General features: G+C 48.2%; 1 protein-coding gene across 2 annotated transcripts; it reads right to left on the bottom strand.

Moving 5' to 3' along the window:
• Window positions 1-119: 119 nt before the first annotated feature.
• On the bottom strand, window positions 120-20,401 carry TMPRSS6 (transmembrane serine protease 6). 2 transcript variants are annotated; one of them, XM_069856456.1, is made up of 18 exons: window positions 20,245-20,398; window positions 19,947-20,089; window positions 19,692-19,759; window positions 18,302-18,486; window positions 15,571-15,612; window positions 14,407-14,611; window positions 13,922-14,058; window positions 13,259-13,371; window positions 12,684-12,793; window positions 11,129-11,274; window positions 10,218-10,316; window positions 7,836-7,949; window positions 7,425-7,541; window positions 5,488-5,656; window positions 3,428-3,699; window positions 1,981-2,117; window positions 1,138-1,301; window positions 120-619 (listed from the first exon to the last, which is right to left on the bottom strand). In XM_069856456.1, the coding sequence occupies exons 1-17, from the start codon at window positions 20,396-20,398 to the stop codon at window positions 1,143-1,145; spliced, it is 2,370 nt and encodes a 789-aa protein (XP_069712557.1). In that variant the 3' UTR covers window positions 120-619; window positions 1,138-1,142. The 2 variants fall into 2 exon arrangements, with proteins under 2 accessions (XP_069712557.1, XP_069712565.1); XM_069856464.1 differs by lacking the exon at window positions 120-619 and having other exon boundaries at window positions 898-1,301; window positions 20,245-20,401.
• Window positions 20,402-22,567: the final 2,166 nt, after the last annotated feature.

Below are 22,567 nucleotides of genomic sequence, written 5' to 3'. Positions count from 1 at the left end.
GGTATCTGCACCCCTAAATCATAACAATAAGCAAAGACTACCTGTCTAGCTAGTGTATTGACCCCACTGCACCTGAGACACAGCAGAGGAAGGCAGAGGCTTAGAAACTTTTGGCAGTTGCCAATGCCAGGATTGGAGTTTGGTCAAAAAGGTACAAACCACAAGATAATTTTTAACAGAGTAAGGCAAACTAGACCCCAAACCCCCATCAAATTAATTTTATTTCTAATTCCAGAGAGTGGCCTAGTGTGTGTGTGTGTGTGTACATGTATATCTTTAGTAAAAAATCCAAACTCATAGCAGTCACTGTTTAAGCACTGTGCCCTTAAAGCCTTCTGGATTATCTGTGTTAGAAGATGGATGCAGTTGAGTCACTCTCACATTAGAAGTATGTAGAAGGGCTGAGGGAAGGGGATGGAAGGCTGCTCCAGTGTTTTTACGAAGGGGCCAGGGCCTTTGCCTGAGGGAGTCCAAGTGCAGCAGTGGAGGCTGGGTGCTGCTCCAGAAGGGAGGCAGGACACGCGCTTGAGGGTGTGATGCTGGACTCTTGCCTGGGAGTCAGTGAGACGTGAAGAGTTGCTTGGCTGAGCTGAACAGCACGCTGAACAGCACACGCCAGCTAAGAAAAGAAGCAATTAGGGAGATGGAAGAGGAGGAGTGATGGGAGGGGAAGGAGGAAGAAGGATGAGCAGCAGGAAGAGGGAGGCAGATTGATTTCGCAGTTACTGGAATCTCTAACTACATCAGTCACATTTTCTTTCAGCAAATATTCCAGCTTAAGACTGTGGCTGAATCACACAGTTCATGTAAAGTTCAATTCCTCTTATTCCTTTTATCAGAAAACATCAACCTGGGACAGTTGCTGCGCCCCTACCCCCCACCCACCTCCTTCTCATCAACTCTTTTGGATGGGTGGGCTAAAACCACCCTGGCATGCTCCCTGGGAAACACTGAGGGGAAAGAGGGTCTTCTTGCTTTTCTCTACAATCCCCAGTGCAGGATTTTTTATATCCTGCTCAGAAGAGCATCCTAGGTCTGACAACATCCCACACAGACTCTCTCTGAGAGACAAGTGAGCAAGATCAGAAATGAGTGCTATGTGAGTGTAGGTCTGATGGGGAGAAGGCAGAGATGTACTTTTCTTAGCTCATGGTTTGGTTCATCCAGCCCAGCACTTGAGTGATCCTGGTGTATACTCCATATTGATTTGGACGTGCACATCCCATTCCCCAGCTGACCAAACCAGCCAGAAACCACCTGCCACTGGGTTCCTTGCAGGCTAGCGGACCTCCAGAATCACCCTAGAGAAAGGGAAAGGAAAAATGGGTGACGGTGATCCACCAGCTCCTCCTGCTGGAAGATTATACTAGCTTTGAGTCCCTCTGTATGCAGATTCCTGTATTCCCTCAGTTCACGACTGGGCCATATGCAACAATCCCTTGGACCTTAGGCAGATGTCAAAACCAGTCTCCAAAGCAAGCATCTGACCAATTGCTGCATTCCTTCATCATGCAAATTGCTCCCTCTTAGCCAGCTCCCAAGAAGCTGACAGCTCTCTTCTTTCCTTCTGCTCTGTGTGATATTTCCAAATATATGGAGAGGAAGGAAGCTGGTGGAATTTAACTGGATACTCTGAGGGATGGGAAACAGAGGAATTCCTTGAGATTGATAGTAACGGGGGAACAGACAAGAGACTGTGTGTGACAGACACTAATGGGGCTGAGGGGAGAAATGGCTGGTGTAGACTTGGAAATGGGAGGTAAAGAGTGGGGAATGGGCTGAAATGAGAAAAGGTGGCGTTTAAGTGTATTTGGATGCTGGAAATAAGTGGTCCTCAGTGCTATTGTTGGCCACTTAGACCAAGGTTAAGGGAGTTGGGCATTTTATAGTCTTTTCACCCTTGTTTGGGAGACTTGGAATAGCCCCTGCCCCCCACACCCTCCCCGTTAGTCAACCCTGATCCCACAACTCCTCTGTCACCTGGCAGGCATCTTTCTTGCCTTGCTGGTACCCAGCACACAGCATCCTGGGAGAAATCATGTAGTGATAGGACTCGCTGCAGATGTCCTGCTGGATGAGCTGCACATCAACCTTCTGCAGAACATTGCTGATGTGCCCTGAGGGGTAGTGCACAAAAAGCAGTGCAGGTGAGCAGTGATGGAGCTTCCCACCAATTACTGTGATCCCCAGCCCATGCCCATCTCACTGCATGCTGAAAGCTGCTAGGGAATTACTGTTCTGCTCTCCATTGGCATCATGGTCTCCGATTTTCAGCAGAGCACGGAAGAAGTAACATTCCTTGGCAGTCACTTTCCTTACAGAGACATCTTGTGAGCACTTGAGTTTTTGGGGCATGTGGGATTCTGGTTTGGGGAAACCTCTGATATGTAGGAGTTCTGGATTTGCTTCTCATTGAAATGGTTGTTGCGTTGTTCTGGCTAAGGATACAAACTAGAAGTGTCCACCTCTGGATGGACCTCTGCGTGTTTCCATTTAGGAAGCAAATGGAGCATGTGTGTGAGTGTGAGTGACAGCGCTAAGCTGACCTGGGTGAGCACATCTATATTCCTGTGCCATGCACTGCTAGAGAACAGCCCAGACCTGTTTGTTTGCCCTATGGGGAGGGAACATAAGAGGTCATGTCCATACAGCTAAACTCTTCCTCACAAACAGAATAGACCCATCCATACTACTCCATGGAAGCAGGTCTTGGCCCGTGCTGTCCCCCAGCAACGTGCAGGCGCTATGTGGCCAAAATGGTATCAGGGCACATACTAACAATCACTATGTGTGAATCTCAGGGGACAGCACGCAGGTCCCACACTGCTGTAACCGAATTTACTAGTGCAGGTGTTGCTGGGGGGACGCGGGTCCCAGAGTCTTTGGCATGGGAAAAATGTTGCTGCAGGGGCCACAGACAGGTGTCCCAGGGAGACGCAATCCTAGTTTGATGAAGAACAGTTTTTCATCTCCACTCTTTCTGGCCATGCTCATAAGACAAGTCAAGCCCACATGTCTGTGTAGGCATGGGGTAGGGCTTTGGGACTGGGGCTGCTCCATACTGTGACCATGGCTGAATAGCCCCTGGTTAGACCCCTAATTCCTGAGGGACTATTCTAGTCGTTGGGTGAAGGAACATAAGCTGTACCCATACACCTTACCAGGCTGTCATGCCTGCCTCTCCAAGTGGTTGGACTCAATGATCCAATGAGTCTTTTCCAACCTGGTGATTCTATGATTCTATGAAATGAGGTTTCAAGGCAATTAAAGAAAAAATTTGGCCAACCTGTGACCCAAAATCAAAATGGGTGAAGGAGGCTTAGTGCTTTGGGGTGAACAGAAGTCTATTCTGCCTACCCCACATCTGAACCTATGTTTCCACCTTGATTCTGCTACAGAAGGCCACCAGCACAGACCTTGCACCTACCGCCTTCCTTGAGGGCTCCCCAGCCAGTGATCCAGCAATGAAGGCCAGGCTCAAATATGTGAGAAGGAGCAGGTAAACAGATGGGCTGGATTAAGGGCGAGATGATCACAGGATGGTCCAGCTGTAGTAGGGCCACATCATAATCATGGCTGTCCTCCTCGTAATAAGGGTGAAGGAAGAGATGTATCACCTTGAAGGAAACCTCTGTGTGGCTGGTGGAATTCTGCAAATATTTACCCAAGTAAACAGTCCAGATGGAGGCAGAGGCCAGTCTGTAGGACACAGCAGAGAAAATAACTCATCACATGAACAGAGAAGGATGAGCAGAGCCTGGGTGCTTCTGTCACAGTCTTTTGAAGAGTTTCTGATCATCATCTCCCTCAGGGTGCCTCTTGTTTTATTTGGCTAGTGATTTCAAGAAACTAGATGGGACATCTCTTTCATGTCTTGACATGTCTGTACAGTGGGACCGGCTTTGGACAGACACTCATACACACAGCAACTTGCTTGTATTTGCTTATTTTCCTTAGCAAAGCAGCCTAAAAGACAAGCAAATAGGGCTGCCATGTGCAAGTGACTATGATAGTGCGGAGAGCAAGAAATGAGCTGGTGAAGCAAAGCTACAAGGAGAAGGAAACACAGAGAAGGGGAGCAAGCTCTGAGAAACTGCTAAGAGGGTGTGAAGTGAGCAGAGAAGTTTAGAGGTGAGGGCATTAAAAGGCATGACAGCCCTTTACAGAAGCAGGGACTAAAGCTGGGAAAAGCCTACTGAAGTGACACCTCTGAGAACAGAACAGCTAAGAGCCAACAGCCAAAGGAAACCCTGTCTCCAGCAGAAGGGTGAGGAGCAGAGGTGACCTTGTCCAAGAGCAGAGCAGGAAGCATCAGGAAGAGGGTTGGTTTTAGAGTTCTGTCCACCTTTTGCCTTACATGTGCCATTTTCTCCCACATTGCCTCTGTGTGTGTGAAAAAACTCCCTGGTTTGGTTTGACCATGTCCGTTGCTCCAAATACCCCTTCCAGACTCACCTCTAGCCTACTGCCTGCACAGACTCCTACCTATAGCACAGCCCATCCCATACTGCAGCTGTTATATTGCTCCTCTTCCCCTCCACCCCAATACTTCTAATCTGTCATGCTATTTAAGTTCTCTTCCTGAGAGGCACACACATACGCCATTTAACAGAGCTCTGCTAGCTCCATCTGTCCTACATTGGGACACTTAGAAATGGCCAAATTCAGCCCTCATGGACTGCTTAAAAGGCCTGCCCCTAATGCTGTGGGCCTCCTTGCAGGGTTGTAGGACAAGGGTAGGAGCACGGCAGGAGGAAGATGAGGTGAGAAGCACAACTGCAGAGCAGCCCCAGTCCTACCATGGCTGGTGTCACCATACCAAGGTCCAGCAGCAGCTCCTCCTCCCTGAGCTCATATGGCCTCAAGAAGGAAAGGCAGCTGGGGAAGTCCAGCAGCATTTGCTGGGAATGTGGGAAATCCCCAATGGCTCATTGGCACAGGAAAAGGGGAGTTTGGAGGAGGTTGAGACTGGCCCTGAGGGCGCACAGTCCTTCCCCCACCCACCTGTCACTCAGCACAGCTGTGGACCTTTCTCCTCACTTCTTTCCAATTTGAAAGAACGAGTGACCCCCACTGATCTGTATGTTACTGCTGCTCTTATGGTACATACACTGGGTGGAAAGAACCAGGGGAGAGACCACGCTTCCTCCTTAAAGGGCAGAACCTTGAACTGGGCCACATGAGACCCAAACAACATCCTCTGCATGTGATGCTATCCTGGCCTCATCCTACCACATGCAGACACCTCCACGGTTGTGACAGCATGGGGACAAGCCAGAGCCAAAGCAAAGCTGAAGCTGTGAAGTCTCTTCCACTACAGTTACCCTCTCAAAACTGCTCTGTAATTCCAAGCACTGCCTTTTTTTCTTTTTTTTCCCCTGCATGCACGCCCGTGTACTGGTGCGTGCATCCATACCCCTTTGTCCAGCACCAAGCCACAGGAAAGCATGGCATGGGTGCCAGATCAAGGCTCTGCTCTCCATTTACCTCTCATCCTGGAAGCAGTGTGCAGCTGAGACCACCCAGCGGTCAGCAATGAGCGTTCCCCCGCAAATGTGTCTTCCTCGAACTTGCAGGCTGGCCTGCCATGGCCATTCCCCTTCCACAGAATTCGCACCACCCACGATCCTGCTGAGAGGGGCTTGCAGCCCACAGTCTGAGGAGGAGGAGACACAGTGGGTACTTCAGAAGAGACAGGGAACGTAATATACTGTGACTTCCCTTCCTTTACTACTTAATTGACTGAAGAGTTTGACCTCTAATCCCTTGCCTCACCCAGCCAACAGATGCTTTATGCACTGTCCAGGAAAGGTCTAGCGAGCACTCCCTCCAAGTTCCAGCCCCTGCCGATGCCAGCACAGCTGCAGCCTGGGGATGCTTTCAGACAGCATGTGGTCTATGCTACCTGCTGTCAGTGAACTCTCACAGCTGCTCCCTTTTGCTGCCCACTGAAGCTCTAGAAATATCAAGCAGGGAAATCAACATACAAGCTCTCTCCCTGCCAGTGACCATGCAGTCACGGGTGATTTCCTTGGCTGGAGCCTTGTCAGATGGCCCTTCTTCACATAAGCCATCACAGTGGTCCAACAGGCAGCCTGTGCGTAGGACCTGAACTGTGAGACATGTCTGTTTGGCTTGATGCCTCTGCCTGAAGGAGATAGGGAGCAGCTGTCCAAAGAGCAGAAAATGGCTTCTGGCAGCTCAGCATGGAGAGCTGGCTCCTTGCTGCTGCCACCGCCACTGCAGGACGGAGCAGTGACACAGCTGCTGTGGGGCTGGGGTAGGGAGGTATTGGTGGAACAAGGGAGGGTGCAGGATTACTCTGGGGCTGAAAACTGGTTGGATGGCCGGGCCCAGAGAGTGGTGGTAAATGGAGTTAACTCCAGTTGGAGGCCAGTTACAAGTGGTGTCGCCAGGGCTCAGTGCTGGGTCCAGCCCTGTTCAATGTCTTTATCAATGACCTGGATGAAGGCATTGAGTGCACCCTCAGCAAGTTTGCGGATGACACTAAGCTGAGTGGAAGTGTTGATCTGCTGGAGGGTAGGGAGGCTCTGCAAAGGGATCTGAACAGGCTGGACCGCTGGGCTGAGACCAATGGCATGAGGTTTAACAAGGCCAAATGCCGGGTCCTGCACTTGGGGCACAACAACCCTGTGCAGAGCTACAGACTAGGAGAAGTCTGGCTGGAGAGCTGCCCACATGGGAAGGACCTGGGGGTGTTGGTTGACAGCCGACTGAACATGAGCCAGCAGTGTGCCCAGGTGGCCAAGAAGGCCAATGGCGTCTTGGCTTGTATCAGAAACAGTGTGACCAGTAGGTCCAGGGAGGTTATTCTCCCTCTGTACTCAGCACTGCTGAGACCGCTCCTCGAATCCTGTGTTCAGTTCTGGGCCCCTCACCACAAGAAGGATGTTCACCACATAACAGGCCTTATGAGGAACGGCTGAGGGAACTGGGGTTGTTTAGCCTGGAGAAGAGGAGGCTGAGGGGAGACCTCATTGCTCTCTATAACTACCTGAAAGGAGGTTGTGGAGAGGAGGGAGCTGGCCTCTTCTCCCAAGTGACAGGGACCAGGATGAGAGGGAATGGCCTCAAGCTCTGCCAGGGGAGGTTCAGGCTGGACATCAGGAAAAAGTATTTCACAGAAAGGGTCATTGAGCACTGGACCAGTCTGCCCAGGGAGGTGGTTGATTCACCTTCCCTGGAGGTGTTTAAGGCACGGGTGGACGAGGTGCTAAGGGGCATGATTTAGTGTTTGATAGGAATGGTTGGACTCGATGAACCAGTGGGTCCTTTGCAACCTAGTGATGCTATGATTCTATGATTTTATGATTATGCTAGGGTAGCAGTGGGAAGAGGGGTGACTTGCAGCTATGTGGCATCCTGAACCTGCCTAGCTGACACACGAGTGAACATTTCCTCACCACAGTGCTTCTCATCAGACAGGTCCTTGCAGTCTGCTGTGGTGTCACACAGAGGGTTGGGTTTCTTCACACAGGTCCCATCTTCACAGCGGTAAGTAAAAGGACTGCAAGGGACTCCTACAAACAGAAGGGGAGCTGGGGATGAGGGAGAATGGCAGGTTGCAATCACAGCCTGAAGTCCTTTGAGTGGACGTAAATGGGAACAAAGAGCTTGGGGGAACTCTGTAAACGAGAACAGGGAGTTTCCTGAGGAAGCCTGTTCAGCTACAAACAGAGCAAACCTTGTTAGCAGGTTGGGTGTGTTAACTCCCAGCTAGTGCCCGTATCTCACAAGAGGGAGGTATGCTACCAACAGCCTTAGCTTGAGCATGGGGGGATGTGTTTGTCAGCCCGATGTCATCCCCTCCCTACCTTCACCACACTGCTCCTCATCGCTTCCATTGGCACAGTCCAGCTGCTGATTGCAGACCCTGCTGAACTCAATGCAAGTGCTGTCCTCGTGGCACTGGAACTTTGCAGGGCACACTGTGCAGGAGGGAAGCGCTCAGGAATTAGGAATGCAAGACAAGGCATCAGATGTGATGTCAGGGCCCTAGGTGTACCAGTAGGCTCTGCAACCTCTTCCCCCACCTCGTAAGGTATGCTTAAGACCTACTTTGGTATAGTGTAGCTGTGTGGTCTTAAAACAGGTGAGTCCTGGACCCTAATTCATTCCTCGATGTTCATGAGCTTTGATAGGGGCGTGGTTTAGTGGTGAACTTGGCAGTGTTAGGAAAGGGTTGAACGTGATGATCTTAAAGGTCTTTTCCAACCTAAAGGGTTCTAAGATTCTATAGCTGCTGAAGGTAGACATGGGCCTATAGTACCTACCAGCCACAGAGTTTGAATTCTGATTATACATATTCATAGCAAGACCTTGTCCCATTTTCGTGTGTATTTATGTGCAACACCAAACAGGACGAGCCATTTTCTTAGTGCAATGACTATAATTTCTTCAGTAAATAGCATGAGGCTTCCACATAACTAAAGGCACATGAAGCACTGAAGCAATGTGAATGCTGATTTTAAAGACAGTTCCATACAGACATTGAGTGAATAAGCAGACATGCAACAGTGGCAAGAGAGTAAGAAAGGAAGGAAATCATGGTGTTTCTGTTTTTCAAATATAAAGGCATGTCGGAAAACACCGAGAAAACAAATACTTCTTTTGTTCAGTCTTGGTCTGTATTAACCCATGAAACTGAATGACACCCAGATATCCCTCGGTCCAAGAAGCTAACAGGATTCAAGAAAAGATTATATATTCATAAGGATCCATGTATATCCTTGTCTGGATAATGGGGAAGAACGCATTGTCAGCAAGGGCGAAGACCCAACTTCAGTGATCCTATAAGAGCTCTCACATTTCTAGCACTGAATTAAAAATTCTTCGAGAAAGATTTCTCATTCCTTTTATTTTAGTCTTTTCTACAATTTCCTCTGAATCTTTCAGAATTGGTCACTGTCTCCAGTGGTTCAGAGATATTTCTGTCTGTGAAAAAAAATCAATAGGGGACAACTAACGAACAATTATTGGTGGCAGCAATGTGGTGAGACCCCACTTACACCAGGGATGGGAGAGTAAATGAATTTGGTGTCATTGCTGATCCTGAATAGCTGTTCCTATGAGAACAGGGCTTTGCAGGAGTCTTGAGGTGCTGGAGATGGTGTATGCATCAGCACTAACTGCTGTTGGCATGAAGAACTGATGGCACTGGTGAGACCACTCCTCAAGTACTGTGTTCATTTCTGGGCCCCTCACCACAAGAAGGATGTTGAGGCTCTGGAGCGAGTCCAGAGAAGAGCAACAAAGCTGGTGAGGGGACTGGAGAGCAGGTCTTACGAGGAGCGGCTGAGAGAGCTGGGGTTGTTTAGCCTGGAGAAGAGGAGGCTGAGGGGAGACCTCATTGCTCTCTACAACTACCTGAAAGGAGGTTGTAGAGAGGAGGGTGCTGGCCTCTTCTCCCAAGTGACAGGGGACAGGACGAGAGGGAATGGCCTCAAGCTCCGCCAGGGGAGGTTTAGGCTGGACATTAGGAAAAAATTCTTCACAGAAAGGGTCATTGGGCACTGGAACAGGCTGCCCAGGGAGGTGGTTGAGTCACCTTCCCTGGAGGTGTTTAAGGCACGGGTGGACGAGGTGCTAAGGGTCATGGTTTAGTGTTTGTAGGAATGGTTGGACTCAATGATCCAGTGGGTCTCTTCCAACCTGGTTATTCTATGATTCTATGATTCAATATGTGGGTGAGGATCTGTATGGACTAAGCGTCACAAACAGCCTTGAGGGAGAAGGGAGAGAGCAGGGTAGTGGGTGGCCTTGAAGAAGCGAGGGCCAGGTGGCATGAGTGCCATGACATCAGAGGGGGCTGTCGGCCAGGAATGAGGTTGATTTTTGGGCCTGGGTAAGGGGAAATAAGACAAGGTGGGGGACAGCCTGGGCAGGGGGCTTCCTTTAAACTGCTTGTAGCTCTTGGTGCATGGGAACTAAGGGATTCTCTCAGGAAGACTGTGCTGTGCACAGACATAAGAAACGTTGCTGCTCCTTTCCTGAGCTGGATGAAGCCTTTGAAGTTGGGTGAAGCCTGAATGCTGAGGGATGAACCTGTTAAGCACGTAGAGGTTTAGGCTCCTGGAGGGCAGGTACAGGGTTGTTACCTAGGACAACTGAATCCTTCCATCTCTTCCTACCTTTGGAGGAGAAAGGGGCTGTGTTCTGCTGAGACCAGGGACCAGCAAGGAGAGGAAATCACTCACCACAATTTCTCTCATCCAACCCATTGGGGCAGTCTTTGATCCCATCACAGGCTGGCACACACAAGCCATTCACCGAACACAGGAACTCCCTGGGACAGGCTGTGAAACCACCAGAGAGTAGTTAGTCCCCAGTGACAGGAAACCTTCTTGCAGCAGAGCACCATGGCTTGAAAGTAGAGTGTGGAGCTACACACCTTCCTGACCACGTGTGCTGCATCAGTGTGCTGGCAGCACTCACTGCGCTCCCCAAAATCTACCACATCAGCCACCCTGAACAAGGGCAAATGAAGCCACACCACTCACCCAGTGTGCTATACCTCTGGTTTAGCTCTGTTTCATGACTCCTGGATGCTGTGGGAAAGCTGAAATATGTTCTTTGGAGTTGTTGCTAAAACTCAGTCAGAGCCTTGAAGGTGTGTTGGTGTTAAAAATGTGTTGCCAGGCGCACATATTCAGGGACTGGTAAGCAGTACGGGCACCCTTTAGGAGCGAGATGGCGAAACCTTGGAAAGACTGACTTTGAGTGTGCATTTGCATACGTGCATATGTGTATTTGTGTGTGGTTTTATTTGTCTCTTACTTGCCCGGATTCCAAGGTTAGCAGGAAGCAGCTCTCTCTAAGAGTTCTTATAATTGAAATAAAAGTCACTTCAAACCAGAGATAGTCCCTTATTGAATTCCCAAGGCCAGTCTGTGATGTGGGCACGGGTGAGCCAGTAGGTAACTCTCTGACCTTGGGCTGTGGCACATGGATGCTCTGACAACATGAGGCAGGGCTATGTGTGCAGAAGAAGCTTTGAACATAAATACCTCCTCTTTTTGGGAGATCAGTGGGGTGTGCATCACTGCATTTGTGAGCATAAAGGCTGGATGGCACTTAGGGCAAAAGAGCAGAGAAAACCTGGACTTACGGTCAGATAGGTTGTACAGGCTGTAAGCTGCCTGTATGCCTGGGCCAGTTAAGGAGATCTGCGAGATGAAGTTGATGACAATGTCAGCTGAAGATGTGACTGGGATTCGCTCAGCGTAGGCTTGCAGGGTCCGCAGGCCACACAACCTGAGGAGCAAACACAGGTAGGATGTCCCAGAAAGTGAGGCAAGGGTGTTCAGTGGGGCTGGGGCAGGAGAGAGGCTGTACAAGGATTATGTGGGTGGGAAGCTGGAAGGCAAAATGCCTTCAATGTGGCATGAGATTATGAAGGAACAATGGGAAAAGGCTGTGATTTAAACACATGCCCTGTCAACACATGGGAGAGGTGACATTGGATCTTGCTTTGCCTGGTCACATCTTTGTGGCTGAGCAAACCAGGCTGAGAAGCGAGCAGCTCTGGTGGAACAAGGGATCCTCTCTGGGTGGCAAGGCAGCATAGTGGCTTTTGGAAACAGCTGAAGAAGTGAAGCAGGGAAGCTCCAGAGATTAAAAGTGATGGAGAAATGACCACACATGAATGTTGTTGTGGGAACTGAGGCAGAGACTGGGCAAATAACTGGAATGGCTGTGATATTTAGCACCTAATAGCTGAGGGCACAGGGCAAGATTAGGCCTGGCAAACAGTATGAAAACAATCTACGGGTATGGTCACCCAGTTCTGCTCTCAGGCCATGTACGAGTCCAGAGTGACCCTCCTATCTCTGGACATTTCCCACTTTCTGGGCAAGCACTGAATTCAGACCACACAAAGCAATTCAGTTCTTACATTTATCTTCCCCCAAAATCCATGTTGTAGAAGCTGTGGCACTGGCAGTTTAAGAGAGGAGGGCAGAAAGAGCAAAAGTGAAAATCCTAAACCAGGAGAATATAGCTTCTGGATTAGACCCTTCAGAGGACAAAGCAGTTGGAGCAGTGGAGAGGAAGATGGGATAGGATCATTTTGGAAGGAAAGGTCCAATTTTGCTGTGACTAGGAGGAAAACCAAAAGCCATGGCTCCATCAGCCTTGGAAACTGCTTTGAGGAGATGGGAGCACAGCAGCTCTTGGTCCTTTCCACCTGGACAGTGGATTCTAATTTTGGGATGTCCTGCAGAGGGAAGTGGCTGTAGTCAAAGCAGAAGGGTACGGAGCTATGTGGAAGATCTGTACGGAGGTGGCTGCAAGGCAATGGCACGCAGAGATAATATTGCAGAGGTGGTGACAGGCAGATTTGCAAACACAGAAGATGTGGGAGGACACCAAGGTTACACACACAGGAGAAAACTAGGAAGCCTGATGTGAACAGAGAGACAGAGGAAACAGTCTAGTAGCTTGAAGCAGATCTGTAAGATATGGGCTCATTGAGGAGCCTGTGAACAAAAGAGGTTGAAAAAGAAGTAGAAAAGCAAGAGGACCAGCACAAACAGTGGCCACCAAGTATGCTGATAGACTCTCCTTCCTCAAACTTACTGATTGAAGTGGGCAGAGAACCAGTTTAATCCCAGTTTAATCCCAGGTAAGAAGTGAGAGATAGAAACGGGGACCTCAGCACACACCTTCTGTTCTGGATTATCCACTGGCCTTGGGTACAGGGCAGGTCGTGCTTCTGTCTGCTGAGTGAATAGGCGTCGAACCATAGGGTGACCCCATAGTCAAGGGATGGGACCTGCAGGCAGGGGGATCCAGAGCAGAGTGGAGATGGCTCCTATGAGTCCTGCAGCCCACTCCATGCAACAGAAATGAGCAGGGTAGATGTGAAGGGGAGAACTGTCAGTTCACACATTGCAGGCCAGAAGGAAACACCACCTAAACTGGGGCCATGCCACTGCCCAGTGTAGCTCTGCCACTCTCAAAGCATGGTAATTCCTAGTCATTTCTAGCAATCTCGTTCTGCCTTGAAGAACCCCTCTGGAGACCAGATTTCAGATTCCTCCCCAGCTACGTCATCTCAGCACAAAATATTAGACTCCTTCCCCTTCAGAAACAGACATTATGAGGAGGCTAGGCAGGCTGCCACCCTCTGCTTGCTTCTCACTATGATCTGAATGAGAGTGCTGGCAGTACCCCCTCTACTGTAGGGAGTGCTGCATGGGTTTCAGGGACAGGTGGATGATCTTGGGGGAGCTCTTACCATCATGTGCCAGGTGCACTGTGTGTTGGGTGAGTAGTAACTGGGGTAGTGTGGGGTGCCAATCTTCCCCTGCAGCTCCAGGCTCTCCTGAAGAGTTATATTCACTTCACAGGCTGTAAAACAGACATTCAAAGACCTGCTACCTGTCAGCTCAACCTCAGCCTGAGGATACCTTGTACTCATCCTGTTATAGGAGGAGAGAATAGAGACCCAAAGGCCTGATGCTAAAGGTGACTGGGATGTTCCATCATCGCCCTTCAGGGGGCCATTTCTACCTGGCAAGATGTTTAGACTCTTCCTCTTGTCCAGAGAATGGTAATGGTAATGCATATTGCTGCTCTAGACTCTTACATTGAACTGACATTTACCTGCAAGTGCACTTAGACATGATGTGCAGGCATGAGAGCTTGGACTTCTCTTAAAGTATCATGGTCTTAAAGTATCAGACTCTGCTTGCAAGACCCCAGGCTGTAAAGATTTGAGCAAAGTGCTAATCCAGGTTGGGGAGCAACATCTAACCTACTTTTTACTGACCACCTCTACCCTTGCCATCTACAGTGAATTCTGCTGCTCGTGGGGATGGAGCATTTCTAGAAGCCATAATGTTGTAAGGGACAATGTGTCTCCTTGTATCTATGGCTGTCCTCCTCCAGCCTTCCTCACCTTCAACAAGTACTGCCTGTGCTGACAGGATGAAGGGGTCATAGTAGCTGTACATGGCTTTCTTCCACACAACGGACATGACAGGGCCAGATGAAAGAACTTCCACAACGGGCTCCTGCCGGCTGCAGCCATAGATCCTCAGGGGAGAGAGATAAAAGGATGGGAATGAAGCAGGCAACAAACAAATGAAAGAGAAGAATGAGAGAGACAATGGAGGTTTGTGTTATCCACATGTCTGCTTGTAAGGCACTGGCTGCATCAAATAAAGGGCCAGCAGAGAGACAGCTCATGCTGCTGTGATCTCTCAGGCTGCACTGCTGGATGTATGATATCCCACATCAGTGACTTCAGCTGATCAGTGAGAGTCAGGTTCTGCATCAAAGAGAACTTCCTTTGATGCAGTCTAACACTTTCCCCTGCTGTGGTGTGTCATGCCATCCTGCCTGGCTTCCCCACCGTACTTGCCCTGCTCAGGAGCTACCTACGAGGTGATAAGGTGTTTCTCCAGGGGGCTGGCTGCGTCATACATAGCCAGGCGGTCTCTGCAGTCTGAAAGAGTCCACTCCAGGCGTAGCTTGATCATGTAGCCACTGAGGCCGTGGAGGTGCCAAAGACAACTGGAGGCCAGGTAGTCAGGACCCTCCAGCCTTAAGACGTCATCTTCCTGGACATAGCTGTACCTGTAGCAACCTGAAACCAGGGGAAAGATAGAAGGATTTAAACACCAGACTGATGTAAATGGAGGCAAACAGGGGCTAAGGGGTGGTTGTAAGTGAAATTAAGATATGGGATTGTCACTTTGGGTATCAGTGTGAGCCCTGTTTCAGAGTAAGGCTGACTCATTCCACTGATCTCAGTTTACTTTGACATGTGTCGTGGTGGCACTGGTCCCCTCATAAAATTGCTCCAGTTTCTCTCAATAAGAGCTGTCTCCTGTTCTTTGGTTAAGCTAATACTACATCAAGGTTTAAAAATCAGCACAGCACAGTTATCTTTCACTGGCTTTCATTTCTTTTTCACCTCTATCTCCTCTCATCACCATATTCTTCCTGGCTTTACATTGTCCTTGCCTGATTTCTGGGTTTCAGCAAGCTTCTACACTAGGGTTTTTAAATAAAAGTTAGCTGAAAGGTGAGTTTCTAACAGCATATCTAATGCAAGCTGCCAGCCACAGCACTTGCAACACTGCCTGAAATCACCGAAAGCATCTTCAAACATGACTAAGACAACAGACTCCTAAATGACTGGCAGCACATCCAGTGCTGGTCCACGCAGAGAACATCCCACCCCACTCAGCAGAGTTTCATGAGGTCTGGAATTGGCACTATTGTACCAGTACACTGGGCTCTTTGACAAGACACATCAGGACATGGGCAAGGCTAAAGGTGGCTGAACTGTCTTGGGAGGGGGTATCTCTGCACAGTTTTGTGTGGCTGGGGCAGACATATCAGAATGCTCAGAGCAGTCCAGTGTGTAGCTGTGTCATGTAGCTTGGATATGGCCAAGCAGCGGCACTGGTGCTCCTTGACTACTGGTTTCATATCCCTTTCCCAGGACTTGCAACTTCAGGAAGCCGACAAACTTTCTGTCCCTGGTAAAAATCCCTCCCACAAAGTCACAAATGCAAAAGGAAAGGAAAGACAGCCTACCCAGAGTGGATTTCAGCACTCCTATGTCTTTCACACTGGATTCTGTTAGAAAGGAAATATACAAAGGAAGATAAAAAAAAAAGATAAATGGGCAGTATCTGAATGCTAGCACAGCAGGCTATGGCTCCCTTCTTTCCCATATAAAAGATTCCCTTAAAATTTTGGCATGGGGCACACTCCAGGTGCTTCTCTGTCTGCTCTTAGGGACCTGATTCAGTCATACCTTTCCTACCCCAATCTCTCTGGCCTCTCCTCCTGATCCAACAGTCCTGATTCATGCTTTCCAGCCTACCACAGGGTTCTCTACCTTTCTTCCTTGCTTGTTTTCATGTTTATTCCAGGATCTCTTCTCCTTCCCAGGAAGGCAGCGATTCCCCTCACCTACCAGCCACAGCATAAGGCACAAGCCTGCTTCATAGAGCCTCCACGACCTATTTACACCTACCCTGCTCTCCTAGTTTAAACAACTCTTACTGAAAAGCATGGGAGTTACTGAGGGTGGAAAAGGAGGTCTCTCTTGATGACCACTGGTCTATGAGATACTGAACGTCCTTATAGAGTTCAGATGCAGAAGAAAGCCACCAGCAACGATTACAAATCTGTGCAAAACAGAGTCACAGGGTGGACAACGCATTTAGGAGAACTGGGCTTGACTCCAGCCTCCCAGCTGAACTGGGAATGAACAGGGATCAGGTGCTATTGGGAATAATTGCCAAACTAAAAGGCACCGTGAGGTCAGCTGGGTGTGAGGATTGCTGTCGAGGGCTTGCCTAGGTCAGGGCTTTGGTTTTTCATAGCTCCTAAGCAAAGCTTGCAATTCTGTGGGGAGAGCTGAGCAGTTTTGTCATAGTAAAAACAGATGTTGTGGAAAAGATGATCCTGCAGGCATAGAGCAGCCTCCTAGAGAAGCTTGTGTGCTGTAGGGAAGGACGTATGCTGAGTTGATATTAAGTATTTCTATCTGAAGATAATAAAACTGAGTTCCTGTAAGGACAATGATGTCCTGAAACTTGTTGGGGAAAGGAGAGTCTAGTGTTCTAGGGTGAGAGTAGCTGTCATTAACAAAGCATTGGAGAGGTTCCTGTGCTAGTCAATGGTTTGCAGCTCTGTGTCTTAAGGCAGGCTGCAGGACACTTAATATTTAGAGTTAAGGAAGTCAGCAAATTAGTCTGTCAGAAAGTAATGAAGTGCTAATGACTTGCTATTAGCCAGCTGTTTTTTTACTCCCAGTTTAAACAGCAAATGAAGCCAGAGGTCAAGTCACTGGATTGAGGTCACCCTGGCCCAGCAGAATAAGAAGTTTCTGGCTTTTGCCTTAGTTGCTAGACTGTGCTTTTGACTGGAGAAAGAGGCAGAAAGTAGAAAGAACTGGAAAAACTACAACTGATGTGTTGATTCCAACATAAAAAGAAGTGTGGTCTGCCGATCTGAATAATACAGTGACAGTGAAACAGACGTAAAGGGAGTAAGAAAGAACTGGAAACAGATAAAAGAATGGCACTGCCATTTTTATTTGTTTATGAGTTACATTATGAAGTCAGTAAATGAAGGGAAAATGCTAGATGGGCTGACTTGGAAATATTTCATATTGTCTTATGATATCTTTCTTAACAAAGTTAATTTAAACTGGCTGAGCATAAAATCTAGTATGCTGGAAACAAATCATAAGTAGAAGAAAGAGACTAATGGTAACTAAGGGAGGAGATATCCTTCATGAAATGCTAATGCAGCTTCAGAATAAGAATTTAACACAATGCTTTGGATGAGGGAGCAAAACACATTTTGATGAAAATACATTTTCTTTGGGGACACCAAAAAAACCCCAACTCTCAAAATAATAGAGATGTGCAGGGAAAAGTTGAAGAATGTATGGGTGGGATATATTAAAATAAGATTCAGTTTAGAAAAATGCAAGATAACGTGTCTGGGGAAAAACACTTGGTGATGTAACACTTCATAGCAAAAGCAGCTTGGAAATGAGAACCCAAACAGGAAAGAAGTAACACAATTTATTTGAAAATCTATGAGGTTTCAGGCTCTGTCAGAGGGTTCAGATTCAGCTGAGAAGATAAGTCTCATCATAAAGACCAAATACAAGTTCCATTGGACTTCGGTGCATTAAATACAGATACATCCCCCAGTTCTTTACCTGACACCCATTTTTGGAGCAGTTCTGTAGGGGTGGCTTTTTAAACAGGCTGTAATCTTCATTTTGGGCAGTGATAAATAATCCTTAAAATTGTATGTCAGGAACTGAAGTGGCAACAATGCTCTGTCTTAGAGTAAGACTAGTGGTCACTCAGGTACATTGCCTTTGTTCTTAGTGAAATAGCCTGGAATAATCTCTCAAAGTAAAGGAGGAAACCTAATTGCTCACTATTTTTGAGCTGATCTGATCAAAGTTATGACCTGTGTAAGATCTTACTGCACAGAAGCCAGAAGTGATGGGAGAAAAAAAGAAAGTTACCTAGCTGGTCATGTTCAGCTGTATCTTCAACAACCTCTAATCTTTCAAAGGATTTTTTGTTTTATCAGACTTCACTTTCCCTCTATCAGGAAGATATACATGTAATTGTATCTCCTAATCCTCACTTCTTCCCCATCCTCTTCAGATTTCCCCTATGACCTTCAGTAGTGACTTCTGGCCTCTTCTCCTAATGTCTCTTCAGCAACTTATAAACCTTAGAACATTCTTGACTGCTCAGGCCACAGCTGAGCAGCTGGTACTTACCCAGCAGAACCAGTGAGTCTGGGTTGACCCTGTACTCCTTCTGGTAGGATAGGCTGCCTGAGCTGTTGAAGCTGGTGGAGAGCTCTTGATGGAGCATTGTGTTTACTCTCTCAGCAGTCATCTCTTTCTGCTGACTCTCAGGGATTTGGAGGGCAAACCAGAAGAAGAAGGTCAGAGCCCCGTCCCTAGTAGAGAAATAGCATGTTAAATATCCCCTCTCTTCCTCTCAAGAATCGCTGGAGAGGCAAATCCCAGAAATTATTGCCCCACTGATTTTCCACAGATCAGACACATCTGTGTGGACTTCCTAGCTGACTGCTGTGACCCAGAGGAACCACTCTGAGCGGGGCGGGAGAGCTTCTATGTCCATGGTGCTCCTCAGTCCTTTGGCAGGGGAAGCTCTTTTATGCCATCTGGCTTGACCACACATGATTATTAATCAAGACTGATTTAATAAGTAGTCTCATTTCAGGTAGAAATGGCCTTTGGCTACTACTGACCAGGGATTGAAAAGAAACAATCAAGACTTCATTGTCCCCCCTTCCAGTGGTGACAAATGGATGATCTGTGACTCAGTACCTTGCCACTAGCCATTAATGCTGGGCAGGCTCAAGCTACAGAAAACTGTGACTGGGAAAGCTCTGTTAAACCAGCTGGCAGAGTAAATTGGCTGGGAGACGGGGAAGAGATGTTGAAACAAACCTTTGTTCAGTAAAAGGCTGAATTGAAAGTGAAACTTTTCTTTCCCCAGTTGAAAACAGAGTTGCACCAAAATTGGGATTTTCCTTAGTTGAAGGACAAATATAAGCTGTATGTTTCCATGGGGAAAAAAAAATCAGAAGCAAATGTGTATGTCAGTTTGGAAGTTATTCCTGCTTTCTTGATCTAATGTGATGTCCTACAGAGCTGTAGTCCCATGTCTGTCCCACTCCACTGTTACCCTCTTCCCAGGTAGACCATACTTCTTGGCTGGAATACCTTTTGCATGGTGCATCCTGGCCTCTCCCTTTTGGTGCCTAGAATCAGACCATAAAATACTTTCTTGAATGAAATAAATTCATTTCCAGCTGCATTTTACTGTGAATGCCAAGCCTAGTTGTTTGGGGTTTTTTTTTTCAGTTCTTTCCAGCCAATTTTTGTCTTCTCCTGAACTCTGAAAAATTTCTGTTTTGGCTTTTCATCATGACCTCAGATGAACACGGACATCAAAACATCCCCAGCTCTGTCATGCTGGAACTATTCTGGGTTTGGACTGCCCAGCCGAGCCTAGAGCCTATCCCATGATAGGGACTGCAGCAGCTTGCGATGGTAGGATTTTAGCGAAACCAGAGTACAATCGACTGGAAGCTTTCACACATGAACATGGAAAAATGTTCTGGGTGCTACTCACCCAAAGGCATACACTGTGCTCGAGTTGTAATATCGACCCAGCTCTGTGGCACGAATCAGTTCCTTCAGCTGCAACGAAAATGTTGTCTGATAACTACCATGCAATGGTGTAAGTGGATAAGGATCTATGGCCAACCCTATATTTCATCCCTCTTGCTTTACAGACCCACCAAGCCTGTCACGTGGATGGAGGTACCTTATCTCTTCCTCTTTCTACTCATTGAACTGCCAGTTCTGGTCCTGACATTGCCCTCACCATATTCTGGAGCTTAGATGACTCCAGCCAGAAGGCTCTGGATTCCACCTGCCCAAGGTCCGGGGAGTATTGGCGATTGAGGACCTGAAGACTGCCAGAGTAAAACTGCAGGATGGCTGGTTCCAGGTGCCATGGTCTGTAGTCTGCCAACAGAAGACACTACTGTTTTACCTCACTGGTATGTAGGAGAGAAGAGTTTACCCCTATGCATGAGTTTGTAAAGATTACACAGAATCACTGACACATTTTGGGCTGGGCATTGCCTTGACAACACAACATTCACCTCCTGCAATTTTACCTAGGAAATACCAGGTTGCTGCAGCAGCTCCAGCCAGCAAAAGAAAGGCTATCCCGAGGGGCACATAGCGCAGGCAGTCGCGTGAGCTTGTCTCTGAATCTTCCTTTGAGAGGGAGTTAGAGTTGGCATCTTCCTCCTGTTCCTCGGCCTCCATCAGGGGCACCTAGTGACACAGCACACTGTGGTCAGGCTGGCTTTTCTGTTTCCCTTTACATCTGTCTCTGGAGGTGCTCTGCCTTCTCTGTGCTTCTCTCCCAAGAGATATGTGTGCTAATCATAAAAGATTTTGCTCAGTGCAAATGTGGGTAAAACTCTTAATTCAGAGGGAGACAGGATTCCAGGACATGTTATGTCTACAGCTCTTGGGTAATCCCTCAATTTTCAAAGCTTTTCCCTGGGTTTTGCTTCTGCCAAAACCACAAATGAGTACAATAATTAATTTCTCCAGAGACAAAAGTGTTGTCCTCCTGGGCTGGGAATGGTTTTAAAACTGATGTTTTATTGAGCTGGAAATCAATGCAAAAGAAAATCCATGACCTCAAATGCACACAGAAGCTGCACACAGCAAGAAGCATGAAGTTGCACTTTGTCTGCTGTGCCATTCTTCTCTCAGTCCCTAAATGTAAGCAAACCTTGCCTTTCCTACCAGACCATGTGTCCTAGGGCTAAGCCCGTGCTGACACTGACTCACTAGCTGAACTAGTGAGGAGAGAGCACCTGAATGATGTTCAGCCCTCCGTCAGGCTCTGCTCTTGCAAGAGAGCACCTTTTGACTTCCTTCACCCTTTGTCTACCCCAGGCTGCTTCTTTTGCTTCACCCGGACCAGCACCCTTTCTGTCAGCCCCAGACTCTGAGTGTAAGAAATGCCATTGCCCTAGACAGCCACATTAATCTTGTTTATCTGTCTCACCCACTTTCCTACTCCTTTCCTCTGCTATCACCCTGTGCACAGCTGCCCCCAAAGTCTTTCTGGTTTTCTATGGTTGGAGCAAAAAGGAATGTGAATGCATCTGTATGGGAGGGCACAGAGGTCTTGGGGAACGCCTGTGCCATATCTATGTGTCTGTGAGTCATCTCTGTACCCAGAGATGCATGTGACCGTGCAGGCATGAATGCCTAGGAGGGACTTGCTGCAGATGTAGGAAAAGGTGTTTGGCCTCACACCCATTTTACCTCACGTGGATTACCTGAAGTGTTCACACAATAGGGGCAAGTGACCTCAGACTCCTTGCTTTCCCTAAGTTACTGAGCCCTGAGGTCTCCAGGCTGCCTTGCAACACAGAAACATGCTTGCAGAACTTAAGCACTCACTCTGAAACATTAAACCCAGCTTTATGAACATGGGCGCTTGGGCCATTAGCCATACATCTGCTTGCTGCAATGCACCCTTCCAGAGAGGTATGTGATACAAACAGGATCAGCAGAGACCACCCTCCCTTGTTTCTTCTGGGTCACCTTCCTCTGCAACCCCTGGGTAGGATCACCTCCCCAGTGAACCAGGTTGGGTGATCCAAGAGAGCAAGGGCACTTCTCCACTATCACAGCATCCTTTCTGAAACAGCAGGCACAAGCAAAGAACCGTAGGTGGAGGGGTGGGAGGAGGAGGGCAGGAAGCAGCAGCAGAAGAGCCTCTTTGTTAGAAGATTTGATGGTAGGCACTGGGGTTTCCCCCAGAGCTGCAGACCTACCTTTGAAACCTGCTGCCGCTTGTGAGGCCTGGCCCACGCTCCCTACACAAGCCAGCTCACACACGCATGGAACAGGGAAGAGAGGAGGATATCTATTTACCCAGGCTCAAGGTCTTCTCAGTGATCAATAACCTGATTCCATGTCCCTTCAGCTTGGCCTTTGTCCTGCACCGTCCTGCTGCGATGGGTCAGCGCACCCCGTAAAATGGCTTTTTTTTTCTGAAATGGAGGTTTTGGAGGCTTCACGAGGAGAAAATCCTTAGGCTGGATGGGGTAGCCTGGAAAAAGTCAGGGTAGCACCATCTCCAGTTATGCATAAGAGAATGACCGAGGAGGCTGGTGAAGGTAGCTTATGTTGTCCTCCTCAGGGGACAAGAAGTTGCTGAGCAACTGATGTATTTCTTAGCTACCCTCCTTGGTCCCATTGGAGGGAGAGGCAAAATGCAGGATGTGTGCTCCCCAGCACAGAGATAGAGCAGACACTGGCTGGCAGGTGTAGATCGCTTGGAAGAGGGAAGATTGCAGTAGAGAGCAGGTCCTCTTACCACCGTGGTCATGCAGATGAAAGCAAAGCACAGCGTCTCGCAGTCCCCACCTGCAAGACTCCCTTTGGTCTTCTTATTCTTCTTGCTGC

This window comes from Phaenicophaeus curvirostris, chromosome 1 (genome assembly GCF_032191515.1).
Source record: "Phaenicophaeus curvirostris isolate KB17595 chromosome 1, BPBGC_Pcur_1.0, whole genome shotgun sequence".
NCBI lineage: Eukaryota > Metazoa > Chordata > Aves > Cuculiformes > Cuculidae > Phaenicophaeus > Phaenicophaeus curvirostris.
This window is presented reverse-complemented; position numbering and strand designations above follow the sequence as displayed.

Coding starts and splice junctions, on each gene's coding strand:
- TMPRSS6 (XM_069856464.1), bottom strand. CDS start 20,398: ATGGAGGCCGAGGAACAGGAGGAAGATGCCAACTCTAACTCCCTCTCA. Junction 19,760..19,946: donor CATCTAAGCTCCAGAATATG/GTGAGGGCAATG, acceptor TTTTCGTTGCAG/CTGAAGGAACTGATTCGTGC. Junction 15,613..18,301: donor AGACTCACTGGTTCTGCTGG/GTAAGTACCAGC, acceptor CCTTTCTAACAG/AATCCAGTGTGAAAGACATA.